Below are 26,477 nucleotides of genomic sequence, written 5' to 3' on the forward strand. Positions count from 1 at the left end.
ATTCTCGAGACTGTTAAAGTAACTTAATATATACAGAAAAGCTTAGGTACTCGTAAGAGTAACAGCTTAATTTTAATCTTGTACTTAAAGGTATTCCAAATATTTCATAATCAACTTATACTGTTATATACAATTTACAGGGTGCTCTACATCAGGACATCCAATATCACGTCATCTTATCTTCAGGCCAATTTGAATCATATGATGAAACGTCATCGAGGATATTATTTGATTTCTTTGATGTAAAATGGTATTAAAATTTTCTTTTCTTTTCAGTGCACAAAAATTCTCAGTATATATAATAATTATAATTTGTATTATTATAGTTTCATCACATTTTTGATATGTTTTTCGCTGAAGCAATTGCGTGAAAATGTCTATTTAAATTACGGAATTAAATTGTATTCACGATATGTTTACAAAAAGACCTGAAGATAAATAATATATTTCTTACATATTAAAATTCTGTCTTTAATAAAATGTTGCTAAAATTACCGTTATCAATGTATACAAAAAAGAGAAAAACATAATACGAAGTCGCATAGCGTATTTATAAAATCTACATTTAATTGGTTTCGACTAAAAATAAAAGATGTATGTATATATAAATTACCAGGTTTTTCAACAGATCTATAATTTAATGAATATACTTAGCGGGAAATATACTAAATAACATCGCGCTGGCAAAATAAGTTGCATCAATCGTATATAAACTGCACATATAATATATACATTGGTACTGCAACACTTGATCTAATGCGTTTGTCCAAATTCAAAGCAACAAAAGTAAAATTTCAACAAGTGCCATAATTACAGTGTTTCGAGCTCTTTAACATTTGCTTTAAACCGACCGAGTTACAGCACAATGCTTTTCTAACATACTACATTATCTATGTCACGATAATGGTAAACAAATTTTATTTCTTGTTAACTATCCAATTTCGGTCCGCAATAATTTTTTCATAACAATAAAAATCTGTATATATAATATCTAGTATATAAAAACTTCTATATTTTAATACAACGAAAGGTGTAATAAATGTTAATTTTGAGGCCATAGGCGAGAAATTTATCATTACACTCCTTCCTTGATCGTGCAATAAAGTTGATCCTTTTAGATTTTTAACAGTAACAAGAACTGTACATTAATTATAGTTATAACGGAAGAGGGAAATAATACATCTTATTTCATTAAAATGATAAAAATAATCATTAAATGTTTCTATAGTTTTTAACATTTTCATAAAGTTAAATAAAACAAAGGAGTGTACTTTTAAACTGCGTTATCGTAAAATATATACTCAACTAAGTTCCAAAAAGAACACGTGAGCATTAAATTAACATTTTGGCAACAATGATTGAAAAAATTATTGAAAACAGAAATTATATGTATAGTTGAAGTGATTTTTGAAAATATATATCTACAAGTGTGCTTATTCTGACCAGCAGAAAGTTACAGTGGAAAGATGATATTAACAGAAATCTGATTTCCCTTTTTTTCTTTTTTTTTTTGCAGACATTCAACGCATCGCAATACTTTGATATATGGAAGAACAATTAAAAGCCGTGTAAGCTATATATTAAATATCACTGCAACAAATTCATATCCCATGATGCAGATATGACAAAACCATATTAATCAATAATGCAGTGTTGATGATTTTGTCGAGATATAGTTTGATCTTCGTTGATTTGATATAAAAGCCTGGGCAAAACTTGCTCGAGTTGAAGGATTGAAGATCAGAGTGAGGTGCTTTTTACTGAATGATGGGGTTTAAGCGATGAGATCTTCGGCGCTGGTGAGATGCTCCAGTTACCTGACAGTCCTCCCCAACGCCACTGGGAATATCGGTTAGTCATCTGATAAATGCACTTTTATAACTTTTTGTTGTGCGCGCACTGCAAGTCACAGAAATAAATGGGGTCGGTTCGTTAGCCACCTCTGGTGCTACTTTTTATCGCATAAGCACTAAATGCAACATCATTACGAGGCCTGGACTATATATGTATATAATATAAACTTCAACTTATATGTGACACGTCTCTGAACTGATATTTGCCCAGGCCTATATAAGATTTGTAGTATGTAATACATGCTAACCAAAATAGAAACAAAACTTAAAAAAGAGTCATGCCACATGCGATATGGATCAATTAATCGAAATCAATGACACAGAACAATTCTACAATTGTAATACACAATTTGGTGTTTTAAATAACTTCCCTCTTTGAAAATTAATAAAAGAGTAAAACAGTTTAAAACTTATATACAAGAGATGATTACAGAACCTTGTAAATTTATATAGAGAAATGTTATAAAGTATTTTGAAGATACTCGTAAATGTGACTGTTAACAGATGTAAATCTATAAAGCCTCATAAATTTTATCTCTAATACTTATGGCGATAAGTGATGAGAAATATAAAAGATGAAAATATAAGTGGACAAGTCGTGTATGGAAAATATTGCACGATGATAACGAAGCAAAGCTAAAAAATCAGAAGCAATCAGCGGGGCAGAGGAGAGAGAATATTGCAAAGTTTTTTTTTACTTATACATCAAACAAGCAAGGACGAAAGAACTGCACAATCGTAAATTGAGGTCCAAATTCGAGAAACAGAGACAGTTATTGACTTACTGCCTGAGCGAATAGCGAGTAACTCGGTCTGCCGACCTGAGGATCATATTCATGCGTTGTTGCGGTTGCGGTACTGAATGATTGGCAGACGAGTTTGTAGCGTGGGCCTGTGGAGCCATGCAGGAGGTACGTTTCGCCCTTCTCACTGGTTTTGATACGGTTAAAGATGTAACGGGATTGGTGGTAGTTGTATTGTTGTTGATGTTATGGCTCTGTGTTGCCGGTTTAGACCTAATACGGCAGGAAGATGGATCACAGCTACTGTTGACCAACCAACTGTTTCTACAATATCCAGTTAAGATAAAGAGACCCTATTTCTTTTGGATACACATGCAATATAACAATATATAACTTGTTTTATATTGATCTTATATATTAAAAGCATGTGTTAATAGGTGTATATGCGCAGCTTAGAAGGAAATAAGAATATAATTGGATAGTATCATGGAAGAGAGAGGAAGAAGAAAGACAGGATATGGAAAAATACTTCGAAGAAAAATAATAAACAAAGTAACGTATAGGTAGACAAGTAGGTAAATAAATAATTGTTTAACCTTTTCACGACTGTCGTTGCGGTGGATCGTGATAATAGCCTTTTGGTGGGATCTCTTTCTTTATTTCCCACTAGAGTAGTAATAGCTCCTTTTTGACTTCTGGTTTGTAACAGGGATCCCAAATACGGGCTATAACATGATACGCATATTAATCCCAATCTCAAAAAGGCAAGAAGCTACAATGAATGTACACTTACTGCGCAACGGTAGATGTCCCTGTGCTTGCATTAAGAGAAGTTTGAGTTGTCGATATCCCTCTTCTTCTGGCCTTGATTCTGCACAATTTATCACCCTGAGTCAGCGTGCTGTACCTCGTGGCGCTAGCCCCAGCCACTGGTCCAGGATCGTCTAATTTTATTTCATCCACGCGATGCATTATCCCCGATACGTTATCCTCCATCAAAGTCTTTACGTCCCCTTGGAAAGAAGCTGCTCTAGGTCTACCAGCTATCGAATATATCCCGTATTCGTGTACCGGATTTCCATTTTCAGGTTGCAACGGTTCTTTCAGCAGCGATCGGAGATATGCCTCCTTTCTAAAAGACACAGAGATTTGTCAGTATTTCTTTTTATGAACAATGTAACATTTTCAAGCGATTAGATACATCGTAATCAGAACATAAAAAACCGATACACGTATATGTACCTACCTCTCCAGCCATTGTTGCTGATGCCCAATTACAGAACCTGGCCTACATATCCTTATCCAGGCGATCGTTTCGTGAGCCGTCAAATGGTAATGCTTCATAATGTAGCAACCTATGAGAGAACCCGTTCTCCCGAGGCCTGCTTTACAATGCACGGCGACCGCGCCACTCGCGTTTTCCGCTATTTTGAGAAACTGATGCATTATCGCATCCGTCGGCGTCGAGCCGTCCATAAAAAATAAATCTTTATGAATAAAACCGGCATCGGTGAAGCTCGACGCATCGTAGACCTTCTTATTAAGCCGTATAATTGTTGTTACGTTATTACGGCGGAAATACGTAAAATACCATTCTGGTCCGTGAAGTGGGTAACCTGTGAAAAAAGTACATGACACTTGATGCATTATCCAATATAATTATACAACGATAAGACGATTTAAGCGATAAAGATAAAAAATTAAATGCCCAGATAGATTTTTACTATGTATGTTCCTTAAATAAGTGTCCTTTTACTCTTCTCTCATCTATTGCCACACGTTTATCTTCAAATTTCGCTCATACTCGCACGTATTTCTTTGCTTTTGCGCTTGTAAACACTCATTCCATGGATTTGCTTGCTCATCCGATTCTCTGTCACTATTGCATTCTTTTTCATGCACACAACCCTTTACGCGTCACGAATACAATTAAGGTGGAAGATACGCACCATCTTCCATTTTAGATCTCGCGTGTGGACCACAGAAAGCAATGAACTTCCCAGGAACTATCCAATTTAAATCCCCATTCTCAACTCTTTCAAAGTGTTCGTACTCTTTAACACAGAAATCTTCGAAATTAAAGAAACCAAGTCGATGGCACTTGTATATAGCACTTAGACAGTCCCTCAACGATATTTGATAGCAGGGTGGTCCAACGGAGGCATCGCGAAACATGATGAACGAGGGACTATTTGGACTTTTGGTCAAACACTCGTAAGCTTCTTGCGCTGTACGCTTGCAATATAATATCTGAAAATATAAAGTGGATTTTTATGAGTTAACAAATAACTTTCTTCATAAAATTTATATATATAACTTATAAAATGACTGACAAAATTGTAAGAGAAAGAAAAAGCTCCATTACCGCGTAACTTCCCATAAGAAATGCAGCATTGACTCTTTTCTCCGCGTCCAGCGTCGTATAATGCACGAGTTTCTTTTTGCTGAGCGCGATGCCCTTTAACTTCTTGTTAACCTTTTGGCAGTATCTGTACAGCACGGCCAGATTTAAAGGGCCGAAGTCGGAGTAAAAATTCTCATATACCAGCTCGTTGTCAATACTGAAGTAGTGGGTGTTTGGAGTACTTTTTGGTTTCATTGCTGTTCTGAATGTCACAAAGTACAATCGATCTGGAAGAAGAAACAAATTTATTCCTCACATTCTGTAGAAAATCTTTCTCTTTCATACAAAACTTTAAACTTTCCCTTTTTTTCGGCAAATTTTATACCGCATTAAAAAATGATTTTAAAGCTTTCAGATGTAGATATTACAATTCTGATTACAAGACCACGTTGACAGTAGTGAATATTGTTTTCAAGGGAAACATCCAAGGTACCTCAACATCTTGAAACTTGAAAGTATTAGAAATTCGCACGTCATTTATTTCAATTGAAAGAGCGTTTTTTCCGTCGGACACCTCGCAGATGTCCCGATTGTAACGAGACGAAAATGTTACAAGACATCCCTCACGAAACGTTACAACCGGGTTGGCGGGGAGGGGGCGGGGGGGACGACGTGTTTCCCCGCGGTCATCGAAAATAGATTCCGCTCCAGAAACGGGATTACCTTTTATGAATTCGGCCGCGCACACCAAAACCTCGTTCGCGTCCTCCATCGTGCTCCAGTTGCGGGTGTACGGCGCAGTAGCAGATGCCGATCAGGTGGATCTGTCATCAGCGCGACGTTAATGCAAATAGGAGCGTTCAATTAGCGGCGATATAGCGCGGGCGCGCAGTAAACACGCGGGGCGACGTCGGAGTGTGGGCGGGTAACTAGGCGAAGTCCGCCCGCGGCGGATGCTAATCGGCGCGACGGCGGCCTGCCTACGCGCGCAAAAATCCGAGCCGAGCCGCGTATGATTACGTCAGGCGTGCATCGCCGCCGTCGTCGTTTCTCGTCGTCATCGTCGTCCGGTTTGGCCGCTCGGCGCGGCGGGACTCCCGTCAGTCCCGACACTCCCGACTCCCGTCCCGTTCCGGCGTCCTGTGACTACCCACGGTCGTACGTCAAAGCGCGGTTGCCTCCGTCACCGGAGAAACAGGGTGGGACGGTCCTCGACTGTCGTCTCGTGCTCGTGTACTTGTACTCACGTACGTACTTCGCCGCGAGACCGTTACGGAATTCAAACTCGAGGGGGAGCGGAACCGGATTCGGCGATGGCCGATGATTGGTATCGCGAGTCTCGTCTGCTTCTCTTCACTACTCGGCTTTCTCCGCCGCCGCCGCCGCCGTCGCCGCCGCCGACGGCGGCTCTGCGGCGAGGGGACGATTCGCCTTCGTATTTTATTTCAGATTTATTGTGTCAATTTCAAGATAGAATCAATGTAAATTATTATAATTAATTAAATGATATTGATTGATCACTTTAAACTGTATTTTTGCATTCCTACAAAAATAAAAAATAGTTTTAAATTAAATTTAGATTATAATAATTATATTTGAATTTTGATATATTTATTAACTGTACACAGTAACATTTAGTGACACACAAAAAATGCATGTTATTAATATAGAAATTTATGCTGTTATTTATGCTGATCTCTATACGAGCAGTATATTGTCTAGCTTATAATTGCAACACACAATTATGCATAAGTAATGTTAATTTTCTTTGGCGGCCGAAGAACACCGAATAAAACAGCTAGTCAAATTTTTGTCCAGAATGTAGCCATGACCTTAAGTGCAGCATTAGTTCCGTCATATTTAAAATCGTCTTTAAGTTTCAAGATGTTGATGTTGTAGTGATGAAACAGCCCTTAATTGCAATTATGTCTTCAGATGAGAGCCTTCGTATAATCTGAAATATATAAGATTGGACTAATACAGTTCTAAGTTGTAGAAACTAATTTACAATACAAAAAATAGTATAGGAGTGACATATATTATATTAAAACAATTTTAAATAAAGGAACATATTCTTCCAGAACATTTTACACATATTTTCTTTATTGCTTGACTTATAAATGGTTTTTCCTTGTTAACCCAGTTCTGCAGTGTTGTTGCACACGGTAATGGCATTTTTTTTTTACATTTCTTAAATACCTATAAGTTTCTAAACTTATTGATCGTAACGAAATGGCTGACATAATATCTTCAAATGACCATTTTACACGATTTTTTGTCCGCGACATTAACATATTGTAATCTGGTTAGGTGTAAATATCTTACGTCGATGGCTATTGTTTCCGCTTCTTTATGTTTATTTTTCGTCATGTGTTTAATTTTTGCTTGCAACTGTAAAATCCATTTTTGAAGATTTTTATTTTTTTTGAAAAGTTTTTGGTTCAGTTCTTTTGACTTTCTTAATTGCTTTGATAACATTTTGACATCAACATAATTTGTATTATCGTTAATCCCTTGCTTTCTGTAAAATACTTTTCATAACAATGTATACTAACAACTTAAATATGATCGTGATTGGAATCTATTGAATAATAATTTTAAAGAAACATTTAGCTACATACCCCTGTTGTTTTATCGCTTCACTTTGCTCTTCCATATTTTGTGTAGCTACTTTATCTATATTTTTTGTAACTTTCTTTTCCGTATCTTGTAAAATATCACTTTCCATATTCTTTCCAGCTTCTTCCATATTTTGTGCAACATCTGTTTCCATTCCTGTTACAGTTTCTTCTTGCGATAAACGCTGTTTTTGTTGTGCATACTGTACAAATTCTGTGCATGTATTAGGTACAATAGATGACTTTTCTCTGAAAGAATATTGTAAATAAGTATTAGTTTCATTTGTACATTTGTATATATATTTTACATGGTTCTTTGCAAAATAATAGAGAAGTTTCGTTCAATTTGACCTAATTTACCTTTACACGAGTGACCTGACACTTAAATTCAGACACAGTATAATATATACAGCTATATACATAACAATCTAGAAAATACTTACGGTACTTTAATTTTTTTGTTATCTTTCTTGCTCTGCGACATTCGGGGTCTTCTTTGTATATTTTCTAGATTTAACAATTTTGTTGGAATAGATCCCTTTTTTAATCTTATAATTTCTTTGACTGATTGATTTTTTGATTGTGGTTTTGTCTTCACAAGCTCGAAACAGTTTTCTTCAAAATGGATACTGCATATTTTTTCTATAAATATATTAAATCATGATTGTGACGTATGTAAACACATGTAAGTAACAATGACATTGAGTTGAGTTGGAAGTTAAAACACTAACTTACCATCATTTTTTAAATTTTAACTTACCGTATTTAATATTTCTATTACTTTTTTTAATTTGGCAGGCATTAAGCCATCGCTGACGAACAGTTGTTTCTTTTGGAAACCCATAAAACTTAATGTTTCTCGACACTGTATAATACCGACTAGTACAATTTTTAATACAGCAGCTCATAATGATGGCACGGCTTCTTCGTGAACAAAATACAATTAAACAATATGTAATATCTAATAAAAATCTAATAAATTTGATATGTTTGGCATATGTTTATTTGTTTTATAATATTTTACGATCGCGAGAGATATTTTTTCGAACCTGTTACGACCAGCTAAGAAACACGTGCAACGGCTAACACAAACTGACACAAACTGTCCTGTCACATTATGCGAGGAGCCACATGTTGCTTTATTGTATTTTGGACAAATTTCTGATTGGTCAAAGGAAAAGACGACTGCGTATTTTTGAAAATGCTACACCAGTTTTTCTCTTCAACGTGAAAAGAAAAAGAGAAAAGGTGAACCGTGCAAGAAATTCAGCTAAAAAAGCCCTCAGGATACAAACGGTCTTGTAAAAAAGACTTTCAAATGCCTATAATTCAGAAACTAATCTAACTAATCATAAACAGTTAATGAAATTTGAAACTAATTTTATCAGAGATACAAGAACTACGACCATGTCGCAAATTCAAATTAAATCTCGCGGATTTCTTTATCGCACGGCGCACGCTTGATCGAACGCGTTTCAAAATTCATTGGCCGCGTTCAGCAGACACAACTGTTGAGTGTCGTCTTATCAACACTCTGCGTTGATTGGTTGGTTCTAAAAGTAACAGCCAATCACGTTCGACTGCTACTGAGCGGTTTGGTCTGCTGAACGCGACCATTGGCCGCGTTCAGGCAACACGACTGTTGAGTGACCGCTTATTATGATTGGTTCTTACACTTAGATCCGGAGAAGAACCAAAGGTAAGAACCAATCATATTAAAGAATCGCTGACCGCTCACTCAACAGTTGTGTTTCCTGAATGCGGCCATTGAAAAGAGGACTTTTTGGCCGCGAGCTCGTCGATGTGACGTCACAGGTAACGTCACAACTCAAAACGTCAGTCGTTTCGTGACTTTCATGTAAAGACAGGTTAGTGTTTTGAATGCGCGCGGAAACGTAGGTTATCTTCCGCCTGGTGTTAATAATTATTTTACTCGAAAGGGTTGTTTGGGATTGTTAATCCGGACACAGGTTAGTAGATTCACGATCTTTAATTAATCCCGTCTGAGACGCATTTAACAATATTTTGACGAGATTCCGTTCGAGAGTATAACACCCGCAAATGTTAAATCGTATTTACTTTTATTTCGATACACGGTATTCCCTTCATTCATATATTGACATTGATATTTATGTGATTATTCGCAGAAATTCCGGGCGAGATGGATGACGAAATGGACGTCGATGTTTCGAGACCGGGCACAGCTTCGAACTCTTTCGTGTTCTCCAAGCCGAGTGCCGTGTCGGATCTTCCAAGGATTGTTAGTTTCGGCGTAGGATCAGATCATGTCTTCGACACTCATTTCAATAAGAAGAATGTATTTACTTTCGCCGCGCCCACGATAGTGTCCCGACACGATCAGAGTCGCGCCGGTCTATGGGCCAGTAAACCCGACAAACAATATAAACCTAGAATCGCTAGGAACACGTACAAGCCCACAGTCAACGTGTTCGCTAATGCTCTCAAGGACACGGGGGCGTTTGAACAGCTGAAGAAGAATTCCAGGTCGCGCGTTACCAAAGTCAACGTGAACAACTCGATAACGTGCTCCGACGTGCCCAAAGCCCTTCTGACTAAAACGGCAGCGAAGGAATACTTTACGAGATATGGAAATATCGTGAAGATAACTATTCGTCCGAAGAAGCACGTAATCACGGTGGTTTACACGACGAAGGTAGAGGCAAGCTCAGCGTATTACGGCAGTGGCGAGCACAAGGGTGAGAAGTTTCACGTAGAATGGACAAAGCTGGAGTCAGCGGCAAAGACGACGACCAAGAAGAAGGATTTGCAGCGAAACATAGTGGCGAATCTACTTAAAGCGTCCGACGACGAGATTAAATCAGAATTAGAAGCCATGGCGACCGTGGAGTATAATTTGCATCCTGCCAAAGGGAGCGAGCTACCCGACGTGGGCGCGTTGCTTCCGTTAAAGACCAAACCGTCGGGAGGGAAAGCAGCACTGCCGCATGAGAAAGCTGCGGCGAAGTTGGAAAAAGCCGCTGCGAAAGTCGAAAAGCACGATACCGAGAATCAGATATCTAAAGTCTTGCCCAACACAACCATGGAAGAGCTGCAGAACATAATACATCAAGCTGCTCTCACGGCTGAAGAAAAGTACAAGGTGTTGGAGGCAAGAGACCGTCTCATGAGACTGAAGCGAGTCAAGCCAGCCTCGCTCGCGATGGCCAAGATGACCAACGGCACTTGCCCCGATATGTGCCCGGAGAAGGAACGTCTGATGCGCGAGTCGCAGAGGCAGGTCGCGCCGTACGAGCAGCTGGAGGGGAACGAGTACAGGATAAATCACGCGACTGCCGTGAAGCAATATTCGAGATCCTCCGCGGATCAGGAGGAGCCGATGCCCCATGAACTGAGGCCGGTGAGATCCTTGAAGATGACCATGAGCTACCTGCTTCACGAGTTAGTGGATCTCTGCGAGCAGGAAGGAACGAACCTAGCCGAATGGTATCATTTCCTCTGGGACAGGACTAGAGGAATCAGGAAGGACATTACGCACCAGGAGCTATGTTGCGAGGAGAGCGTCGAGCTGATCGAGCAGTGCGCCAGATTTCACATAGTATGCTCGGAGAGGCTCTGCGCGGAGGACGCGTCCGTGTTCGACAAGAAGATCAACTCGGAGAACTTGACCAAGTGTCTGCAGACTTTGAAATACATGTATCACGACTTGAGGGTGAAAGGTATCACTTGCGAAAACGAGCCCGAATTCAGGGCGTACGTTGTACTGCTGAATTTGAACAACGGTAACTTTCTGTACGACTTACAGCAGTTGCCGAAGACCGTGCAAAACTCGCCGGAGGTCCAGTTTGCGATCAAGGTATATTTCTCTTTGGAGTCGAATAACTATTACAAATTTTTCAAGCTCGTTCGAGAGACGACTTACTTGAACGCCTGCATCCTCTTAAGGTACTTCAACCAAGTCAGACTGCGAGCTCTTTCGATAATGATAAAGGCATACTGCAGGAGTACCTCGACTACTTTCCCGTTGTACGAGTTTATAGACATCCTTGGTTTCGAGGACGAAAACGAAGCTGTATATTTCTGCGTGCAAGCGGGATTGAACCTGTCGAATGACGAAATGCATATTCTCTTGAATCGTCAGAGCTTCAGCATGCCATCTAGTATCCAGCAGGGTAGGGCTTGCAATTTAATAGAGTCCAAGAGAGTCGTCTTAAATTTTAGCATCGGACAATGCATCGCCGGTAAAAGAATGCCAGAGAAGACTTATAAGAATCACAAGCCGCACAACAGTTTCGACGCGCACGGCTATCTGATGCCACAGTCCTTCAACGCCGCCGATCAAAATTCCGATGCCTCTTCAGCGGGACGGCACGATCCGTACGAATTCGTGGAGAAGGAGACGAGGAGGGTACCGAAGCTGACATCGATCCGGGATCAGAGAGCCGTCAGGGACCTTCGTTCTGCGCAGATTCGAAAGCAGCCGGCAAACGACGAGGCGGACGCATTTAAACGGGCGTCGGTTCCCAACTCGATCACCTCGGGCATCTCTAAAACAGATACACTCGTCGAGCACAAGCCGAAGGAATCGAAGGCTCAAGCTGGCGCATCGGCAAAAGTAACTTCCGAGAAACAGTCCGACAACCGAGGTGCGACCAGCGCGCAACGCGGAGACGCTGCTGCAACTGATGAGAAACAACAATCAGTGATGTTTGGTAGCGGCAATACTCTCGGTGATCATCAATTTGCCGGAAATTCTTCCGTGTTCTCCAAACCGGAAACGTCACGTAATGCAGAACCGGTCCCACCATTCGCGATGGCCATAAACAAGAGCATCTTCTCCGGCGCGGAGCTGGGAAATATGTTTACGAGGAACGTCGCGCCTTCTTCCTCCATGATATTCGTTAACAAACATTTTCTCGCCCAACAATCGTTCACGGATAAGACAACGAAGGCGCGAGGTGTCTTCCATAAGAAGGAACAAAATACTCAGGAGGAAGCGATGTCGGAGGCCGAGAGAGCTAAGCTGGAGAAGCTGGAGCACGAGAGGAGAATGCAACAGGTCGAGGAGCAGTCGGAAGAGATTTACAACAGCTTGCACGCGGAGGTCACGCACGAGCTCTGCTCGGCCATCGCGAGACAGGAGATCGACAGGCTGGAGATGTACGACACGCTGAGCAGGAGAATCCTCTCGGACATGATCGGCGAAGTGACTCACGAGATGTGCGACGCAACGTTGACCGCGGAGATCGAGCGGGAACGGAAGTTACAGGCGATGTTGCTGCGAATTAAGAACCAAGTGATCGTTAAATACATAAACCTCTGGAGGCGGTACGTGTCGAGGAAGAAGCGGCAGAGAGCGGCGTTGGAAGACACGCCGGTTTGGCTGCAGAAGCACTCCGTGGAGGAAACCGCGCGGATGCTGTACACCAAGGGCCAGGAGGTCGTGATACGGAATATGCGCAAACGGCGAAGCGAACCGGAGGACGTCGCGCCCAGCACGGCGGAGACTCTCGCGCCGATCGAGGTCATCGCGTACGCCGGCATCAAGGAGAACGCACGATCGTTGGATACCGATCCCCTGCCCAACGTGTACTGGAAACTCGTCATCTCCTGGCCGGACTTGGCTAACAAACCGGTCTTGTGGTATCACAAGAAGGTGATGAACGAATACTTGTATCCCAACGATTTTACGATGAATCCCATGGTGAAGCTTTACCGGCCAAATCCCTATGAGACTCTGCACGTTTGCGTAAGGCACTTCGAGGGTCTGATCAGCGAGCACCACTTGGTCGGCACTGATGCGCTTCTGTTCATCGCCGACGCCTCGGAGAACTACAGGTCTGTCGCGAAACGTTTAACGAGGACAATATTGTCGCGGCATAAACTGATGCCAATGCCCCTCGCCTTTATCGTCCTGGGTAACGGGGACCTGGAAAATCAGAACGACAGTATCGTCTCGGACTTGGAATCCCTCCTGGAATCTGGCTACGTGTCTGAATACACGATCATGTATGAGGAGAATCTGTCCGCGAAAATTATCTTGAATTTGACGCAAAGCGCAGTTTTATGGTTGACGATGAACAAATCACCACCGAATCCACTGGAAATGGATTACCTGTGTAATGTATACGACATTTGTTTGTCCGAAGAGTTGTGGTTGAGGTAAGATTCTTCCCCTCTCTACTTGTATATTCTTACCTGATTATATATTCCAACGATTATATATTCTAATATTATAATTTACAGGATACTGGGTGATTCTATGTTCAATAAACAATTGTCAAATGCGTTAACGGACCCCAACTTTGTAATCGATTTGCACAATGAGGCTGTAAATCACTTGATAGACATAATCTTAGATCCAGAATCCATGTTATACACGAATTTCGCGCCTGAGTTAAAGAAATTCCTTAAGAGCACCGACATCGTGCCATGCAGTTACGAATATTTCACCGAGTCGTGGAAACGAGACGAATACAGGGCAAAATTAGAGACCGCGATGAATGGTTTTGTGCTACCACCATGGAAGTAAGTGATGGAAGTCGATGTAATTGTTAATTATATCAATATATCTGTATGTAACAATACACACAGCCGTAGCTGTACGTTTTTCAGCGCTTTGTTATTCAACGTCGCTTATTTTCTCATTTTTAGTGCACCATGGCCAATAACGGACATACAGGATCTACGACGGCACATTATGAATTATTGCAGGGAGGTGCTGTCCGACTCGAACTGTAATATCGTATTTTGCGATATATTGAGCAACCTGTTCCTCACCTCGGGCAGTTTGCAAATAACCAGCTTCGTACACATACTGCTACACGTGGTCAAGGAGAAGGTGCGTCTTCTGGACGAGGATCAAATGGTCATTTATAACAGAAATCACATCAAGCATTTCCGGACTTTACCGTGGTGGTTCAAGTCCAACGTACTGACAGAATTTATGGTACACGAATTAAACTCGGATGATAACGTCACGTTAAACGAGCCGACGAGGAAACGAAGGAAGTTCGATAAATCGGAAAACGATTTGGATGATAGCGCGTTGGACGAGGAGTTCGGTTTACTAGCGGAGTTTTGCGAGAGCACCAAGGCTCGCGTCATGGAGGTGCACTCGGTGTCCATGGAAGTAGAAAACCGCTTGCAGGCGCAACAATTGGAGAACGCGTTGTTGGAAGACAGACTGAAGAATGCTTTGCTCGACGAGATGGACTTGACGGTGGAAGGCGTATAAGTTTTTCCCCTTTAACCGTATGATGATTTTAATAGTATCTTTTGTATTATCTTATATTATATTTTGTATTATTTTATATTTTCACGTTTATATACAATACGTTATATACAACATGCATTGTATTTATATATTGACATGCGACGATTTACTTTGAAACAATTGTTTTCCCGTCAAATATATCTCAGTGTGTATAACATTTGAAATATATTTGTAAATAATTGAAAGGAATACTATTAAATCGCTGCTACGATCTTAAATGTTATTAAATTGTATGTTATAAGACCATAAAAAAAAATAGAACTAGTCATTAATTTATTTTTCGTAACTTAATTGTCTCGTGTGTATATATATATATACAATATGTAATTCATAGATTGTATGATTTGGAAAATATATATTTTTAACAAAACCATCGCTTTTTTCCACGATCTTAAAGGTATTGTCACTTGATATTGTACATTCACAACACAGTTTAAATTCTCACAGAGAAGACAAGAAAAAGAAACTTCTTCAGAAGAAAATAATGAATATTCTGGAAGAATCAGTGTCATGAAAATATTTATTGATTATATATTAAAATTATTTATTGAATTAGTCACACAAATTTTTTTCTGCTTCTCCTCTATTCGTATATCTTTCTTTGAATCGTATTGCACATTCCTTTTCCGATTCCTCTCGATATGATAATTTTATTATATACGTTGAAAATGTATGCGCCTTCAAAGAGAGATATTTAATATAGGATATTTTATAACGAAAGATGTTAATAAATTCATTATCGATGAACTGAGATCAAATGATGCTATAATACAAGGTTTCGTGACATTATATACAGAATATAATACAAATTGACATAATATTTTGCTTTCTCGTAAAAAAATTTTGTATAACAATTTTATACATGTATAATCATATAAAATCTGAAAACCTGTTTTAAATTAATGTTACGATAATTCCTGTATTACTAAAATTGTTCATTTTTGCGCTACTCACAGAACACATTTACAGTTCCAGCCTCTTATATTTCATTGTTAGTCGATTATCGGGTAGATCCAGGTAAAAGCAAACTATGCATTTTCACTTGGTGAAAATGTATTTTAAAATACTACGTATTTCCGCTATGCTTTTGATTTATTCCTAATTCGAGTCTCTATTTAGGAAATAAATATTACAACCGTAGCTTCTTATAGCACTTAAACAAACAGTGATATTACAATATCTGTTCTATTGACATCTGACATGTCTAAAGATTATGTACGTTATCGATGCATATCTGAATCATTAGTGGAGAAGGAAAGTTTAATTTGTCGAGTAAAAATAAAACGATTAAGTTGAACATAACATGTGAGAATGTAACATACGACATTGTGATGCTCATGAGATATCACTCTGTTAAAACTATTATACGCGTAAGTTACAACACAAGGCCAATTCCTTTTAGTGACACAATAGTCGTTTTGTCTTTGTTATTCATTGAATGCCAAGAAGGATAGGATGATGTTTGTGTCGACTTGTATCACTAAAAAGGAATTGGCCCATAAATAGCATGCGAACATTTGCATAACGAAATTCATGCGCGTATACCTCATTCCTATAATCGAATACGCAGACTATGGATATTCGCAAATATTTCGCAACGTGTTTCTTGAAATATATCTTAAAATAAATACACAAAAGTCTGTTTCAAGAAGTTTAATTTTGAGAAATTCATATAAAAGATAGTTTTAAATAAATTATAACATAAATTTGGTTGACTTTTAAGTGAAAATGAGAAAGAACAAACGAAGGGCTATTATTATATATCTTCGTTTCTTCAAGTCTTGACATCCGCGAGAATGATATTTTATCTTATTATAAAAAGTAATAATACACACACAGTGCGCTTTATGAAATAATAATTCAAGATCAAGTCACGGGAACCTAATTTTGTGACAAACACTTCGAAAATGATATGAATAAAGTTTGTACTTGAGGCGAATGTGACATGAATATCTTTGACAAACGAGTTATAGCTTCTCTTTTACTTGTGCTAAATATAATTTGAGAGTGATGAATTTTGAGGGCACAAGGATTTTGATACAATTATCAAATTTGTCAGTAAACAACAAGCTGCTGATACATGTATCGATAAAGTCTAACTTCATCAATCTTGGATTACCCTTGCAGATAATGGCTGCGTTCAACAGAGAAAACTGCTTCGCAACTGCTGTAAAATTTGTGAATCTGATCGGTGTATGCTTTTAATTTTGGCTGAAGCTAAGAGTATACACCATGTATGAATTCACGAATCTTAACAAAGATGTTGCAAAACAGATTTCTCTGCTGAATGCAGCCAATAAAAACAATCACATCTCCATTATGTTACGTTACAATATGACGCAGAGTTATATTGAACGTAGTTAATAAATAAAAATAAATAAAAGAAATAATTTTCTCCGCTTGTCTAAAAAGGTGTACCTTTAATTGCAAATCTGGATAAGATCTCATTGAGAAAGGTATCACCGGGTTAATGAACGGGAAGAGTAATCCAGGATGATGCGAATAATTTACAGATAAGGAAGCGAACCGACGAGCCAACAAGCGCCAACATACAAAATACCTAGAAACATATTTAATCTGGCTGTCTGTTTAGGCACATTTTGAATTCTATCCGGATTGCGGAATTCCTTCTCTATTTCAAAGGCGGTCGGTAGAGTGATCACTGGCAGAAAAAACCAGAAGGAATATCTGACCGCCAATACTATAAGAATTACGTACGGTGTAAACAGTAAAAAAGCATATAAAACGTGAGACGCGGTACGACCTATCAAGATAGCTAGCGTTACGATCCCGGCCTTCTTGTCGCTCTCCATGTCCCTCGTGTTATTGCTGTGCAAAATAGCCTCGGTATTTAAGGCGAGCGGTATCGCGTAATAAATTGTTCCTAATTCAATGTAACCGGTTTGCGCCATAAACGCAAATAAAACTGAGATTGGACCGAATATGACTAAGATAAGTACATCGCCCAGAGCGATATATTTAAATCCTATACCTCCTGTGTAGAGAAAGGAGGAGGACAAACCTCCGAAGTACACAAGAGCCAGATGCTCCATCTTCGCGGGAGAGATGATCGCCAGGAGGACAAATCCCAAGCAGCCTAGCGCGTACAGGGATTCCCCTAATCTAACTAAACTGTCTTTGGACAGTAACTCATCTACCAGTATTCTGTCGTCGCTTTTTCTGCTATCGACGCCCTTCACGTAGTCAAAGTAGGTGTTCACTACATTACCAGCGCCGTGTACGCAAAGTACTATGCATACAGTTAGGAGCAGCGATATCGTACTGAAACTCCCGACGTCTGATCGATACGCGAGCATCGATCCGAGAAACGTTGGCATCAGCGACGCGCTCAGCGACCACGGTCGGACTGCCAGGATGTACGACGACCAATTCATTAAAGTAGAATCCGAGGCCGACGTTGACGCCGGTGCCGCCGGTGCCGCCGAGGATGAAGGGGAGGACGAGTGATGTACATTATTCCCCATCGAGCTGTCTTCTATCTGCTCAGTCAGATTCTGAACGCCGTTGGACATCATGTTTCGTATACGGTACTGAAAAAAGAAAATAGCATTGGCTACTTGGGGCTGGAGTCGATGGGTCGTCGAAAAACTGTCAAAAACCGAATCAAAATAACAAACTTCTCATAAGTCCAGACATGTCGTCCAAGCATCTTAACAATATATCATAACATTTTGACAATACATCCTTTGCGAGTGTAACTTTTTAAAATTCGCCCTCAGCGCGTTAGTACGAAATAAAAAGAGAAAGGTGATTACCGCTCGATACTAATCGTTCGACGTCACGATACTCAAGTATCCAGTGTCATCACACTTAACGGTACCCTAGTGCCACAACGCGTACGCATCGCGCCGCTCGTACATTTCCACGTGTAACTTCCTCAAGTCGGGCGATCAAGTGTCAAGAGAGAGAGAGAAATGCGAGGACGAGGGAACCGAAGGGTGTGTTGCGGAGATTTCGCGGGACGACAGACGGCGGTGTACCCTCTAAAAACAGAGGGCTGTCACCTTCGACGTGCGTTCCCGAGACGCGCGCCGAGAAGCGGCCAGAAAAAAACCCACCTGAGATTCCTTCGGAGACACAGACACGGGCGAAGTTAGGTTAGGACCAAGACGCTGTCCGTCGCAACTCGTATAACGTTTCGTTCTTCGCGCGCGTGCTGGAGCATCATATAATCGTTCGCCGCCACGTCGGTGCTCGCACGGACGGCATTGGGACGCGAGTGCGCGATGCTCCCCGGACAGGATCCTCCTCTTTCCTCTCTCCTTTTTAATGTGCCCGTAAATGCATATACCTGTTGGGAACACGGCGAGTCTGTTCACCCTTCTGTTCGTCTTTAGCTACACCATTGTCGCGGTCTCTGCAACTCTGCACTCTCGAGATGGAACAGCGTTTTTCACACGGCGAGACGGAAGAAAAGGCGAAGAGGAATTGAAAGTCTGAAAAATGTGGATTAAAATGAAAGAATATACCTAACGATTCTAGGCTTCTCTTAATTGGAATCACAGATGTGAGAAAACGCGTTCTGCGTGTGCCAGGAACGCTAAAAACAGACCAATGAATACCGATTTAAAGGTGAGTATATATAGCAGCGTATTGAGTATATATCCAGAAATTCTCTACCTAGCCAATCATCATGTTTGAAAAATTAGTACGATTCATACGACAAATAAAATGATGGTTTTTGGGGTTAGAAAAGCTGTCAGACCGACGGTGTAGAAGGATATTAAAACGGAGTATAGGAATAGAATACAATTTCAAGCTTTTAATTTACGTTTGTTAAAATATATATATAACTTTGTGCTGGCTTTTAATTCAGATACGTTGTTTTTCATATATTTATGTTTGTATATTGTTATATTCCTACCCGTGAAAAATTAAAAAAATTTGTAAACATATATGTGGCCGGGCGGGGTGGGGGACAAAACTCCCCACTCCGCTGGAGATATAACCTAACCTGACTCAACCTATCGTGACATTAATCAATGTTGCTTATTAAAAAGATGACAATTCAGCGGGGTGGCGGGCGAAGCCCGCAAGTATACTTATAAATTTTGTTTAGAATCATTTTCAAATGATACACATTTCAAATTTCGCGCACTTTTACGCCACTGCGCGTGCTTTCGTGTACGCTGTCGATACGGCAGATTTCCTAACCCCAAAACTGTTATTTTTTTTTTTAGCAATTTATATTATAACATTTGTCCTACTCGACAGCGACGATTTTAACTGTTACATTCGTGTTTTACGCACCAAAATACGCAATACTGTAAAATTTCAGCCAAATCGATGAGAAAGCTCCTCACCTTCAGATTTAGTCAATTCATCGTTTTATGAGAGATGGAGAAATTGCGTTCCTCGAACAGGATGGTCGACATATCTGAGCCGATATTGGCGGAGGACAGTACGTTTACCGCAATAGCGTTATCGTTGAGCGCGGTGTTGGAACAATTGGGCGAGAGTGCCAAACACCACGATTACCTTGTTGCCCTGCTGCTCGTTCTGTTGGCGGAATGCGGATTTGGCATTCTGTCCGCTTCCAAAACACCGAAATGGTACTGTATACAACTTGTAGAATATAATATAAATATTGTTTTTAATTTACTGATTAATTTGCATGTGTTATTTACAGGGAGAGAAATACAAGATTAGTTTATATACCCACAAATTGGAAGTCGCAAGAAACAGGCGTATACGAGATACGTTTCACGTTGCGTAACGTAGATTGCATTAGATCGAAATTAGTCGTGATACCTTTCGGCGATAAACTGATACTCAATATAGTATCAAATGTAGAAAAGAGAAGGGTTTACAGCATGGTTGTACAGACGTTGAAGCACGTGAATCCGTTTACGAAAAATTTGTGTCTTCGGTACATGAATCTCAAGGAGATATCACGCAGGTACGAATGATATATGATTTTATTTATTGTGCGAAGCATTCTTATTATTTTTGAATCTCTGTACTCCGAGTTGTGAAATGTCACAAGTTATTACCCAGTTATCTTGGGATTTTTTTTTTTGCTATATATTTGTCCTGTTATTGCATTATGTACATACACACCTACATACTTTACTTATTTACTTATTTCATTACATAGGTAATAGGAACCTTACTAGTGTCATCTGTGTATATAATTTCTTTTTTCTCTTTAAGCTTATATATGTGTATATATATCTCTTTTAATAAGTTTATACTATAAATCTTCTCTTTGCATACTCAATTGAGAGTATTAAGTAATGAGTTTCTTACGAGATTAATTTTTCAGGTTTAAGGACACAATAGCCATACCTTTGCGCGGAGACATATTATTAGCAACAAATTCAATGGGTCCTAATTTGAGGAGCCTACCATTAGAATTACGTTCGGGAATTGCACGTAAACTGTCAGAAATGGATCTTATATGCTACTCAGAATGTTTTAGCCCTAGAATGCTTATCAGAAGGTTTTAAGGAACTTCCTGAATGTTATTCAAGGCTATTCTATTTCCATGAATGTCTATGATTTAAGACTGTTAAAGATCTTTGTATAAAATATTTATATGTAAAACATAAAAAGAGAAGTGTAAGTTTCTACTGTGATATCTTTGTGAAATATATTATTTTGATTCTTAATTGGGAATGTATTTTACTTTTCTCTTATTTTTTTAATTAAACAGCAATGTTTCAGCAATTATGGAAAATACTATAATTTAATATTACATTTAACAAACGCAAGGAAAGGTAAAATAATAAAATTCTTTATTGCTTTTAAAAATCGTTACATGAATTACTGTATTAACGTCCCCTAATTATTCTTTTATTGACGAGACGACGATCCTTTAAATTGTTCGAATAAATTTTGGGATTACGAAGTCACGGCGATAATTACTGTTTGAGGTTATGTAATTCGGACGACCGGTTCTTTGAGGTTATGCAAGCGAGCCTAGCAAACACAAGTTGCCCTTTGAGGTTATGCGGTGCCACAAAATGATCTTTCGATTTTTAAGTACTGATCGTAAATCACGATATTGAAGAATTTATTAAATTTTGATTCAAGATGAACGCTGTTACGACAGAGGAAGAGAAAACGATCATCCACTTTTTAAAATCCCAAGGCTGCTGTTTGAGATGTTGCTTTCGTTTCGTTGGATACCGTACGTCGGAATGTTATTGCAAACCTTTCGAATTCGCGGCACAGGTAAGATTGTTTTAAAAAAACGTCGCATGTCAATCTCAATAAATAATTCGTTCAAATTTATAACACCGGCATTGTCATAATATTTAAATAAATCTGAAGCAAAAACTGTATTGCAATAAATTTGTATATTAATTTAGATTTAAAAAAACACTGTAAAAGAGTAGCTTTATTGCCAAGATAAACTTGATCTGACAAGTACTGAATCATATTTTAATATTTATTGCAGCCGAGTTATGCTGATATAAGAGATGATACTTCTGTGGAAGAAGCACCTTGCATCGCATGCTTAGGAGTTCTTCAAGATAAGGCACAAGAAAACATTGTTTCAAAAGTAAACTGTTAACAATATGTATAGCTCTATATACGGTCTATTTAGCCTGATATTTCTGACGTTTTGCTGATACCTTCAATTGTATGCAGATAGCGGAGAAAGTAAAGGAGAAAGATTATGATTGTACGACTTTCACTTGCGCGTTGACCGTTCCCGTATCGGTGAAGCTCAGAGAACACGTACTGTACGCTTACATGTCCAAGGAGATAGACATTCACGAATCTGTCTTGAGCAATCTTCGAACAAGGTTACAGAGTGTCAAAGATATTTGGAAATCGTTTATGATTCCCCAACTCGAACAGGCTATGGGAAAACGTGCCGATCTGTCGACACCGTCGCCCTTTCTCATCGAGATCTTCCTGACCTACACCGATGACGAAGTAATATTTAAAAAGTTGTAAGCATTTTTTTTTTAAGAGTTCTTGTAATTTAAAACAAAACTGTAATACTAGCAACTATGTTATTACCGACATAGGAGATATTTTGTAGATAAAAGAAGATTACTTTCTATAAACGCATCTCGAGAACTTCTTCCGTTTCCACTTGCAGAATGAAACCTAAGGGAGGCAGCGATAGCCAGAAAAAGAGAAAATGGAATGACAACAAATTTAGTAGGAAGAACGTTGATACTTTGCTGACTGAGATGACGGATGAGCAACTCGTGCGACACTTTACGATCTCGGAAATCGCACCAAAAACGTTCGTTTGTGTTGACGATATCTTATGTTCTCACAGCAGTGTCTTCATAGGAGGTAACGTCTTAAATGATATCAAAATAACGCACCACGAGATTTCTTATAAAATTTCAGAATTTCAGGACGTTACAATAAACTCTCCAGGAAGCTTAGTCAGACACCGTGGTTCATAAACGGCGAGAAGAAGGTGGAAACCTCGGTGCAAGATCTACTCGGCAATCCCATCGCAGAAATTGTGAAGGCAGAATGTACGTTTTGACTGTGTTTTGTTCATGTTATTATAGCATATATATATATTTTTTTTACAACAAAGCTATGAAACGTTTATGTTCGCGTAGCGATAAAATTTTTATCGTCAGGAAGAGAAGACGTCGACGTCAGAAACATATACAATGGCCGACCATTCGCTGTTGAGTTATTGAATCCTCGCATGACGAATATCACTAGCGAGCTTTTGACACGTCTAACCGATAGCATAAATCAGTCGACTAAGCAGGTTCAAATAACATCGAGCTTAAAAGTTCTTTCAAGGTACGTTTTTTAAATTTAATTAAAGTAATGAGATTAGAATACAATGTAGTATAAAGTTGGATAATCAATGATAAGCATAATCGTTGACGAATAAGAATACAATGTAGTATAAAGTTAAGTAATCAATGATAAGCATAATCGTGGACGAATAAGTAATTCGAATTAAAAAAATGCAATTTAATAAGAAAATTATATCGAATATATACTCCTAGGTTCGATTTAAAGAAGCTCAAGGAAGGTGAGAACGTTAAAACGAAGTTTTATCGAGCGCTGTGCATCTGTCGAGGCGCGAGTGGCGATTTACCGCAGTTGGAGCATCTGAATAAGCTGAAAAACGTCCGAATTATCCAGAGGACACCGGTGAGAGTGTTGCATAGGCGGCCATTGAGTCCGCGAACGCGTATCATTTGCGAAATGCGCGCGCGTTGGGCGAAACCTCACGAGCTGAAGGAGTTGCATACCGCTACCGAGAGTACCGACGCGTTTTTCGTTCTCGACGTCAAGACGCAAGCGGGTACATACGTGAAAGAATTCGTGCACGGAGATTTCGGTAGGACCAAGCCGAGCCTGGGCGATTTTCTTAACGCCGAAGTGGACATTGTCGCATTGGACGTCACGGGTATCAACTTAAAGTGGCCGTAACGCGAGTCTAGCTCGACATTGCATCTAACTTATAAAAAAAGGGACTACAATAAAAGTATCGAACATAAAATATGCGTTGTTGAGTCGATAAAGAACAATATCCTTCTTAATCCTTCTTAAGTTTAAGCTTTTCGTTTAGGTGAATTTTTGTGTTCTACGATCCAGGGATGTCTCTTAACTCCAGCCAAGGAAATTCGCTCCGAACTTTGTTTCTTGATCAACTGCGAGAATAAATTTATAAAATTAAAAATCTTGATTATGCGTATTCTAATACAGAGATGTAAAGCATAAAGTACCTTGGATATAAGGTCTTTGGCTGGAGGTTTGATCTGTTCCGGCCACTGTATACTTATAGTCTTTATCTTCGCGTACGTTTCTTGCGTGGAACCGCTTAAGAAAGGCGGCTGCCCCGTGAGGAACTCGTAACAGAGAATTCCTAAGCACCAATGGTCGACGTAGAAATCATAAGCTTGGCCCATTATCATCTCTGGTGGCAAATAATCCAATGTTCCGCACAACGTGTCTCGTCTGAAAGAATAGATTTCAATCTAATTATTTCGAAGCGAAATTAAATTGTTAAATAATCTCCTTGAAATTTATAATAATGTTGCATAAAATAACTAGCTGTTAAAAAATGAAAAATGATTTTGAATCATGGGTTTTGTGCTTACTTCGAGGACGGCGCGTGTACGGACCACCCAAAGTCTGCGAGCTTTATATCTCCGTTATACGTAAGTAACAAATTCTCAGGTTTTATGTCTCTGTGAATCACATTGTGCCTGTGACAATACTCCAAAGCGTCGGCCACTTGGTAAGTATATTTGGCAGACCTGAAACGTTTGAATAGTTCTTAACCATTCTTAAACATTTATAAAACAACAGTGGGCGTAGGATTACAAATGTGCGTACAAGTGCTCGCTGAATCTCTCGTTTGGTTGACGTTTTAATTCCTTGTACAATTCACCTCTCGCAGCAAATTCCAATACCAGATAGATCCTCTTGTTATCATGGAAATACGTTAACAGCTGAAGAATATGCGGATGTCTAGAAATAATGTGTGAGTAAGAGGATATTTATGTGAGTAAAATATTGAATGTTTTTCTCGGGAACATGGAGTTATACTGGATGCGTACCTCAAATGCGACTGTATTTCAATTTCTCGCATTACTTGCTTCTCCACGCGTCCCTTTACCAATTCAACTTTGTACAACGTCTTCAAGGCAACCATATACTGAGTAGTTTTCTCCCTGGCTAGATACACACGACCAAATTTTCCTCTTCCTAATGGTGAGCCGATTTCAAAATCTTCTAAGCTCCATTGATAACTATTTAATACATAGCACAAACTGTATAAACATTTGGAAGCCCACTTCCCTGACAGAGTCAAGTTTTTAATGTCTCATTCTAGATAATTCAATAAATAAATTTAAAATAACACAACTTATTGACAGTATACACATTTAATATAAAGATATTTAATACTTGAAAATCCTACCCTATGTTGACTATTTATTAATAACTTTATATAATCTCGTATAATATTAAATGCAACTATGTATACCTCCTGCTCCTGTTGTTAACATGCTCCAGCATCTTACTCGTCGTGCTTTTAATAGCTTCTTTATATTCAGCATGCATGGTCGATGGTAAGAATTTAAGTATAAAGTCCATTATGGGCAATATATTGTACGATATCTATGTTACTGAAAAAATATGATACAATACATAAATAAACTGCCAATTTATTTCTATTAAATCATATTTCTATTAAATCAACAATAAAAAAACAGATCCATTGTTGCAATAAAAAAGATTATTGGAGTCCTTTCACAACGGATGTTTTCTCTTGCTGAATTGACTGCACTAGATCGGAGTTTATCTCTTTTAGGCCCGGTTACACCAACGTGATTTAATCTAATCGGTCGATTAAACTCACTCTTCGTCTCTTTCTAGGGGGACAGTTAGAAAGAGACGAAGAGTGAGTTTAATCACGTTGGTGAAACCGGGCCTTACTCCACATTGGAAGGAAAAACGATAAACTCTGAACTAGTGCAGCCAGTTCAGCAATAGAAAACAAATCCAAGCATTTGTCAGCATTTACTATCGTCCAGAGTTATCTAACAAGAGGGTTTTTAACAACATTATTATTCACTTACATTAAATTTAAACATACATACGTTGATGTACAGCCTTGAGATGCAATAAGCGTTGAAAAACACCAACCAATAACACGCAAAACAGCCGGTAACCGGTAACTGACGCGACACG

General features: G+C 39.2%; 7 protein-coding genes across 13 annotated transcripts; 3 read left to right on the forward strand and 4 right to left on the reverse strand.

The window, feature by feature from the left end:
• Positions 1-979: 979 nt before the first annotated feature.
• LOC112464463 (dual specificity protein phosphatase CDC14C-like) lies at positions 980-6,255 on the reverse strand. 3 transcript variants are annotated; one of them, XM_025031454.1, is made up of 8 exons: positions 5,664-6,255; positions 4,962-5,227; positions 4,546-4,846; positions 3,843-4,212; positions 3,390-3,728; positions 3,193-3,321; positions 2,639-2,869; positions 980-1,839 (listed from the first exon to the last, which is right to left on the reverse strand). In XM_025031454.1, exons 1-8 carry the CDS (start codon positions 5,710-5,712, stop codon positions 1,758-1,760), a joined length of 1,767 nt encoding a protein of 588 aa, XP_024887222.1. In that variant the 5' UTR covers positions 5,713-6,255; the 3' UTR covers positions 980-1,757. The 3 variants fall into 3 exon arrangements, with proteins under 3 accessions (XP_024887222.1, XP_024887220.1, XP_024887221.1); XM_025031452.1 differs by having other exon boundaries at positions 2,639-2,920; positions 5,664-6,250; XM_025031453.1 differs by having other exon boundaries at positions 980-1,899; positions 2,639-2,920; positions 5,664-6,249.
• A 366-nt stretch (positions 6,256-6,621) lies between these two features.
• LOC112464475 lies at positions 6,622-8,224 on the reverse strand. The gene is made up of 4 exons (XM_025031478.1): positions 8,002-8,224; positions 7,562-7,807; positions 7,266-7,461; positions 6,622-6,894 (listed from the first exon to the last, which is right to left on the reverse strand). Exons 1-4 carry the CDS (start codon positions 8,040-8,042, stop codon positions 6,820-6,822), a joined length of 558 nt encoding a protein of 185 aa, XP_024887246.1. The 5' UTR covers positions 8,043-8,224; the 3' UTR covers positions 6,622-6,819.
• Positions 8,225-9,409: 1,185 nt separating this feature from the next.
• Positions 9,410-15,101, forward strand: LOC112464458. Its single transcript, XM_025031443.1, has 4 exons — positions 9,410-9,528; positions 9,706-13,699; positions 13,784-14,065; positions 14,192-15,101. The coding sequence occupies exons 2-4, from the start codon at positions 9,720-9,722 to the stop codon at positions 14,772-14,774; spliced, it is 4,845 nt and encodes a 1,614-aa protein (XP_024887211.1). The 5' UTR covers positions 9,410-9,528; positions 9,706-9,719; the 3' UTR covers positions 14,775-15,101.
• A 242-nt stretch (positions 15,102-15,343) lies between these two features.
• LOC112464459 (ubiA prenyltransferase domain-containing protein 1 homolog) lies at positions 15,344-19,212 on the reverse strand. 3 transcript variants are annotated; one of them, XM_025031445.1, is made up of 2 exons: positions 19,126-19,212; positions 15,344-18,364 (listed from the first exon to the last, which is right to left on the reverse strand). In XM_025031445.1, exon 2 carries the CDS (start codon positions 18,347-18,349, stop codon positions 17,321-17,323), a length of 1,029 nt encoding a protein of 342 aa, XP_024887213.1. In that variant the 5' UTR covers positions 18,350-18,364; positions 19,126-19,212; the 3' UTR covers positions 15,344-17,320. The 3 variants fall into 3 exon arrangements, with proteins under 3 accessions (XP_024887213.1, XP_024887212.1, XP_024887214.1); XM_025031444.1 differs by lacking the exon at positions 19,126-19,212 and adding an exon at positions 18,893-19,119; XM_025031446.1 differs by lacking the exon at positions 19,126-19,212 and adding an exon at positions 18,590-18,872.
• A 110-nt stretch (positions 19,213-19,322) lies between these two features.
• Positions 19,323-21,445, forward strand: LOC112464461. Of its 3 annotated transcripts, none has more exons than XM_025031447.1 (4): positions 19,323-19,406; positions 20,113-20,386; positions 20,464-20,733; positions 21,100-21,445. In XM_025031447.1, exons 2-4 carry the CDS (start codon positions 20,172-20,174, stop codon positions 21,281-21,283), a joined length of 669 nt encoding a protein of 222 aa, XP_024887215.1. In that variant the 5' UTR covers positions 19,323-19,406; positions 20,113-20,171; the 3' UTR covers positions 21,284-21,445. The 3 variants fall into 3 exon arrangements, with proteins under 3 accessions (XP_024887215.1, XP_024887216.1, XP_024887217.1); XM_025031448.1 differs by lacking the exon at positions 19,323-19,406 and adding an exon at positions 19,737-19,870; XM_025031449.1 differs by lacking the exon at positions 19,323-19,406 and adding an exon at positions 19,737-19,866.
• Positions 21,446-21,637: 192 nt separating this feature from the next.
• On the forward strand, positions 21,638-24,279 carry LOC112464471 (putative tRNA pseudouridine synthase Pus10). Its single transcript, XM_025031472.1, has 7 exons — positions 21,638-22,010; positions 22,237-22,341; positions 22,431-22,738; positions 22,891-23,093; positions 23,159-23,284; positions 23,375-23,567; positions 23,780-24,279. Exons 1-7 carry the CDS (start codon positions 21,870-21,872, stop codon positions 24,207-24,209), a joined length of 1,506 nt encoding a protein of 501 aa, XP_024887240.1. The 5' UTR covers positions 21,638-21,869; the 3' UTR covers positions 24,210-24,279.
• Positions 24,280-24,324: 45 nt separating this feature from the next.
• On the reverse strand, positions 24,325-26,477 carry LOC112464472 (aurora kinase B-like). The gene is made up of 7 exons (XM_025031473.1): positions 26,366-26,477; positions 25,771-25,912; positions 25,343-25,534; positions 25,119-25,253; positions 24,881-25,039; positions 24,506-24,737; positions 24,325-24,430 (listed from the first exon to the last, which is right to left on the reverse strand). The coding sequence occupies exons 2-7, from the start codon at positions 25,878-25,880 to the stop codon at positions 24,332-24,334; spliced, it is 927 nt and encodes a 308-aa protein (XP_024887241.1). The 5' UTR covers positions 25,881-25,912; positions 26,366-26,477; the 3' UTR covers positions 24,325-24,331.

Source organism: Temnothorax curvispinosus, unplaced genomic scaffold (genome assembly GCF_003070985.1).
Source record: "Temnothorax curvispinosus isolate PA1 unplaced genomic scaffold, ASM307098v1 QBEX01014249.1, whole genome shotgun sequence".
NCBI lineage: Eukaryota > Metazoa > Arthropoda > Insecta > Hymenoptera > Formicidae > Temnothorax > Temnothorax curvispinosus.

Excerpts from the sequence above, each read along its gene's own strand:
- LOC112464461 (XM_025031447.1), top strand. The coding sequence starts at position 20,172 with ATGGAGAAATTGCGTTCCTCGAACAGGATGGTCGACATATCTGAGCCG. Across the intron at positions 20,387-20,463 it reads GCTTCCAAAACACCGAAATG|GGAGAGAAATACAAGATTAG; the intron begins GTACTGTATACA and ends TGTTATTTACAG. Across the intron at positions 20,734-21,099 it reads CTCAAGGAGATATCACGCAG|GTTTAAGGACACAATAGCCA; the intron begins GTACGAATGATA and ends TTAATTTTTCAG.
- LOC112464471 (XM_025031472.1), top strand. The coding sequence starts at position 21,870 with ATGAACGCTGTTACGACAGAGGAAGAGAAAACGATCATCCACTTTTTA. Across the intron at positions 22,011-22,236 it reads CTTTCGAATTCGCGGCACAG|CCGAGTTATGCTGATATAAG; the intron begins GTAAGATTGTTT and ends TATTTATTGCAG. Across the intron at positions 23,568-23,779 it reads AGCTTAAAAGTTCTTTCAAG|GTTCGATTTAAAGAAGCTCA; the intron begins GTACGTTTTTTA and ends ATATACTCCTAG.
- LOC112464459 (XM_025031445.1), bottom strand. The coding sequence starts at position 18,349 with ATGATGTCCAACGGCGTTCAGAATCTGACTGAGCAGATAGAAGACAGC.
- LOC112464463 (XM_025031452.1), bottom strand. The coding sequence starts at position 5,712 with ATGGAGGACGCGAACGAGGTTTTGGTGTGCGCGGCCGAATTCATAAAA. Across the intron at positions 4,213-4,545 it reads GAGATCTAAAATGGAAGATG|GTTACCCACTTCACGGACCA; the intron begins GTGCGTATCTTC and ends CTTTTTTCACAG. Across the intron at positions 3,729-3,842 it reads CAGCAACAATGGCTGGAGAG|AAAGGAGGCATATCTCCGAT; the intron begins GTAGGTACATAT and ends TGTGTCTTTTAG.
- LOC112464475 (XM_025031478.1), bottom strand. The coding sequence starts at position 8,042 with ATGTCGCAGAGCAAGAAAGATAACAAAAAAATTAAAGTACC. Across the intron at positions 7,462-7,561 it reads GAAGCGATAAAACAACAGGG|AAAGCAAGGGATTAACGATA; the intron begins GTATGTAGCTAA and ends AGTATTTTACAG. Across the intron at positions 6,895-7,265 it reads CGGAAACAATAGCCATCGAC|ATTATACGAAGGCTCTCATC; the intron begins GTAAGATATTTA and ends TATATATTTCAG.
- LOC112464458 (XM_025031443.1), top strand. The coding sequence starts at position 9,720 with ATGGATGACGAAATGGACGTCGATGTTTCGAGACCGGGCACAGCTTCG. Across the intron at positions 13,700-13,783 it reads TCCGAAGAGTTGTGGTTGAG|GATACTGGGTGATTCTATGT; the intron begins GTAAGATTCTTC and ends TATAATTTACAG. Across the intron at positions 14,066-14,191 it reads TTTGTGCTACCACCATGGAA|TGCACCATGGCCAATAACGG; the intron begins GTAAGTGATGGA and ends TCTCATTTTTAG.
- LOC112464472 (XM_025031473.1), bottom strand. The coding sequence starts at position 25,880 with ATGGACTTTATACTTAAATTCTTACCATCGACCATGCATGCTGAATAT. Across the intron at positions 25,535-25,770 it reads GTTAACAACAGGAGCAGGAG|TTATCAATGGAGCTTAGAAG; the intron begins GTATACATAGTT and ends TGTATTAAATAG. Across the intron at positions 25,254-25,342 it reads GAAATACAGTCGCATTTGAG|ACATCCGCATATTCTTCAGC; the intron begins GTACGCATCCAG and ends CATTATTTCTAG.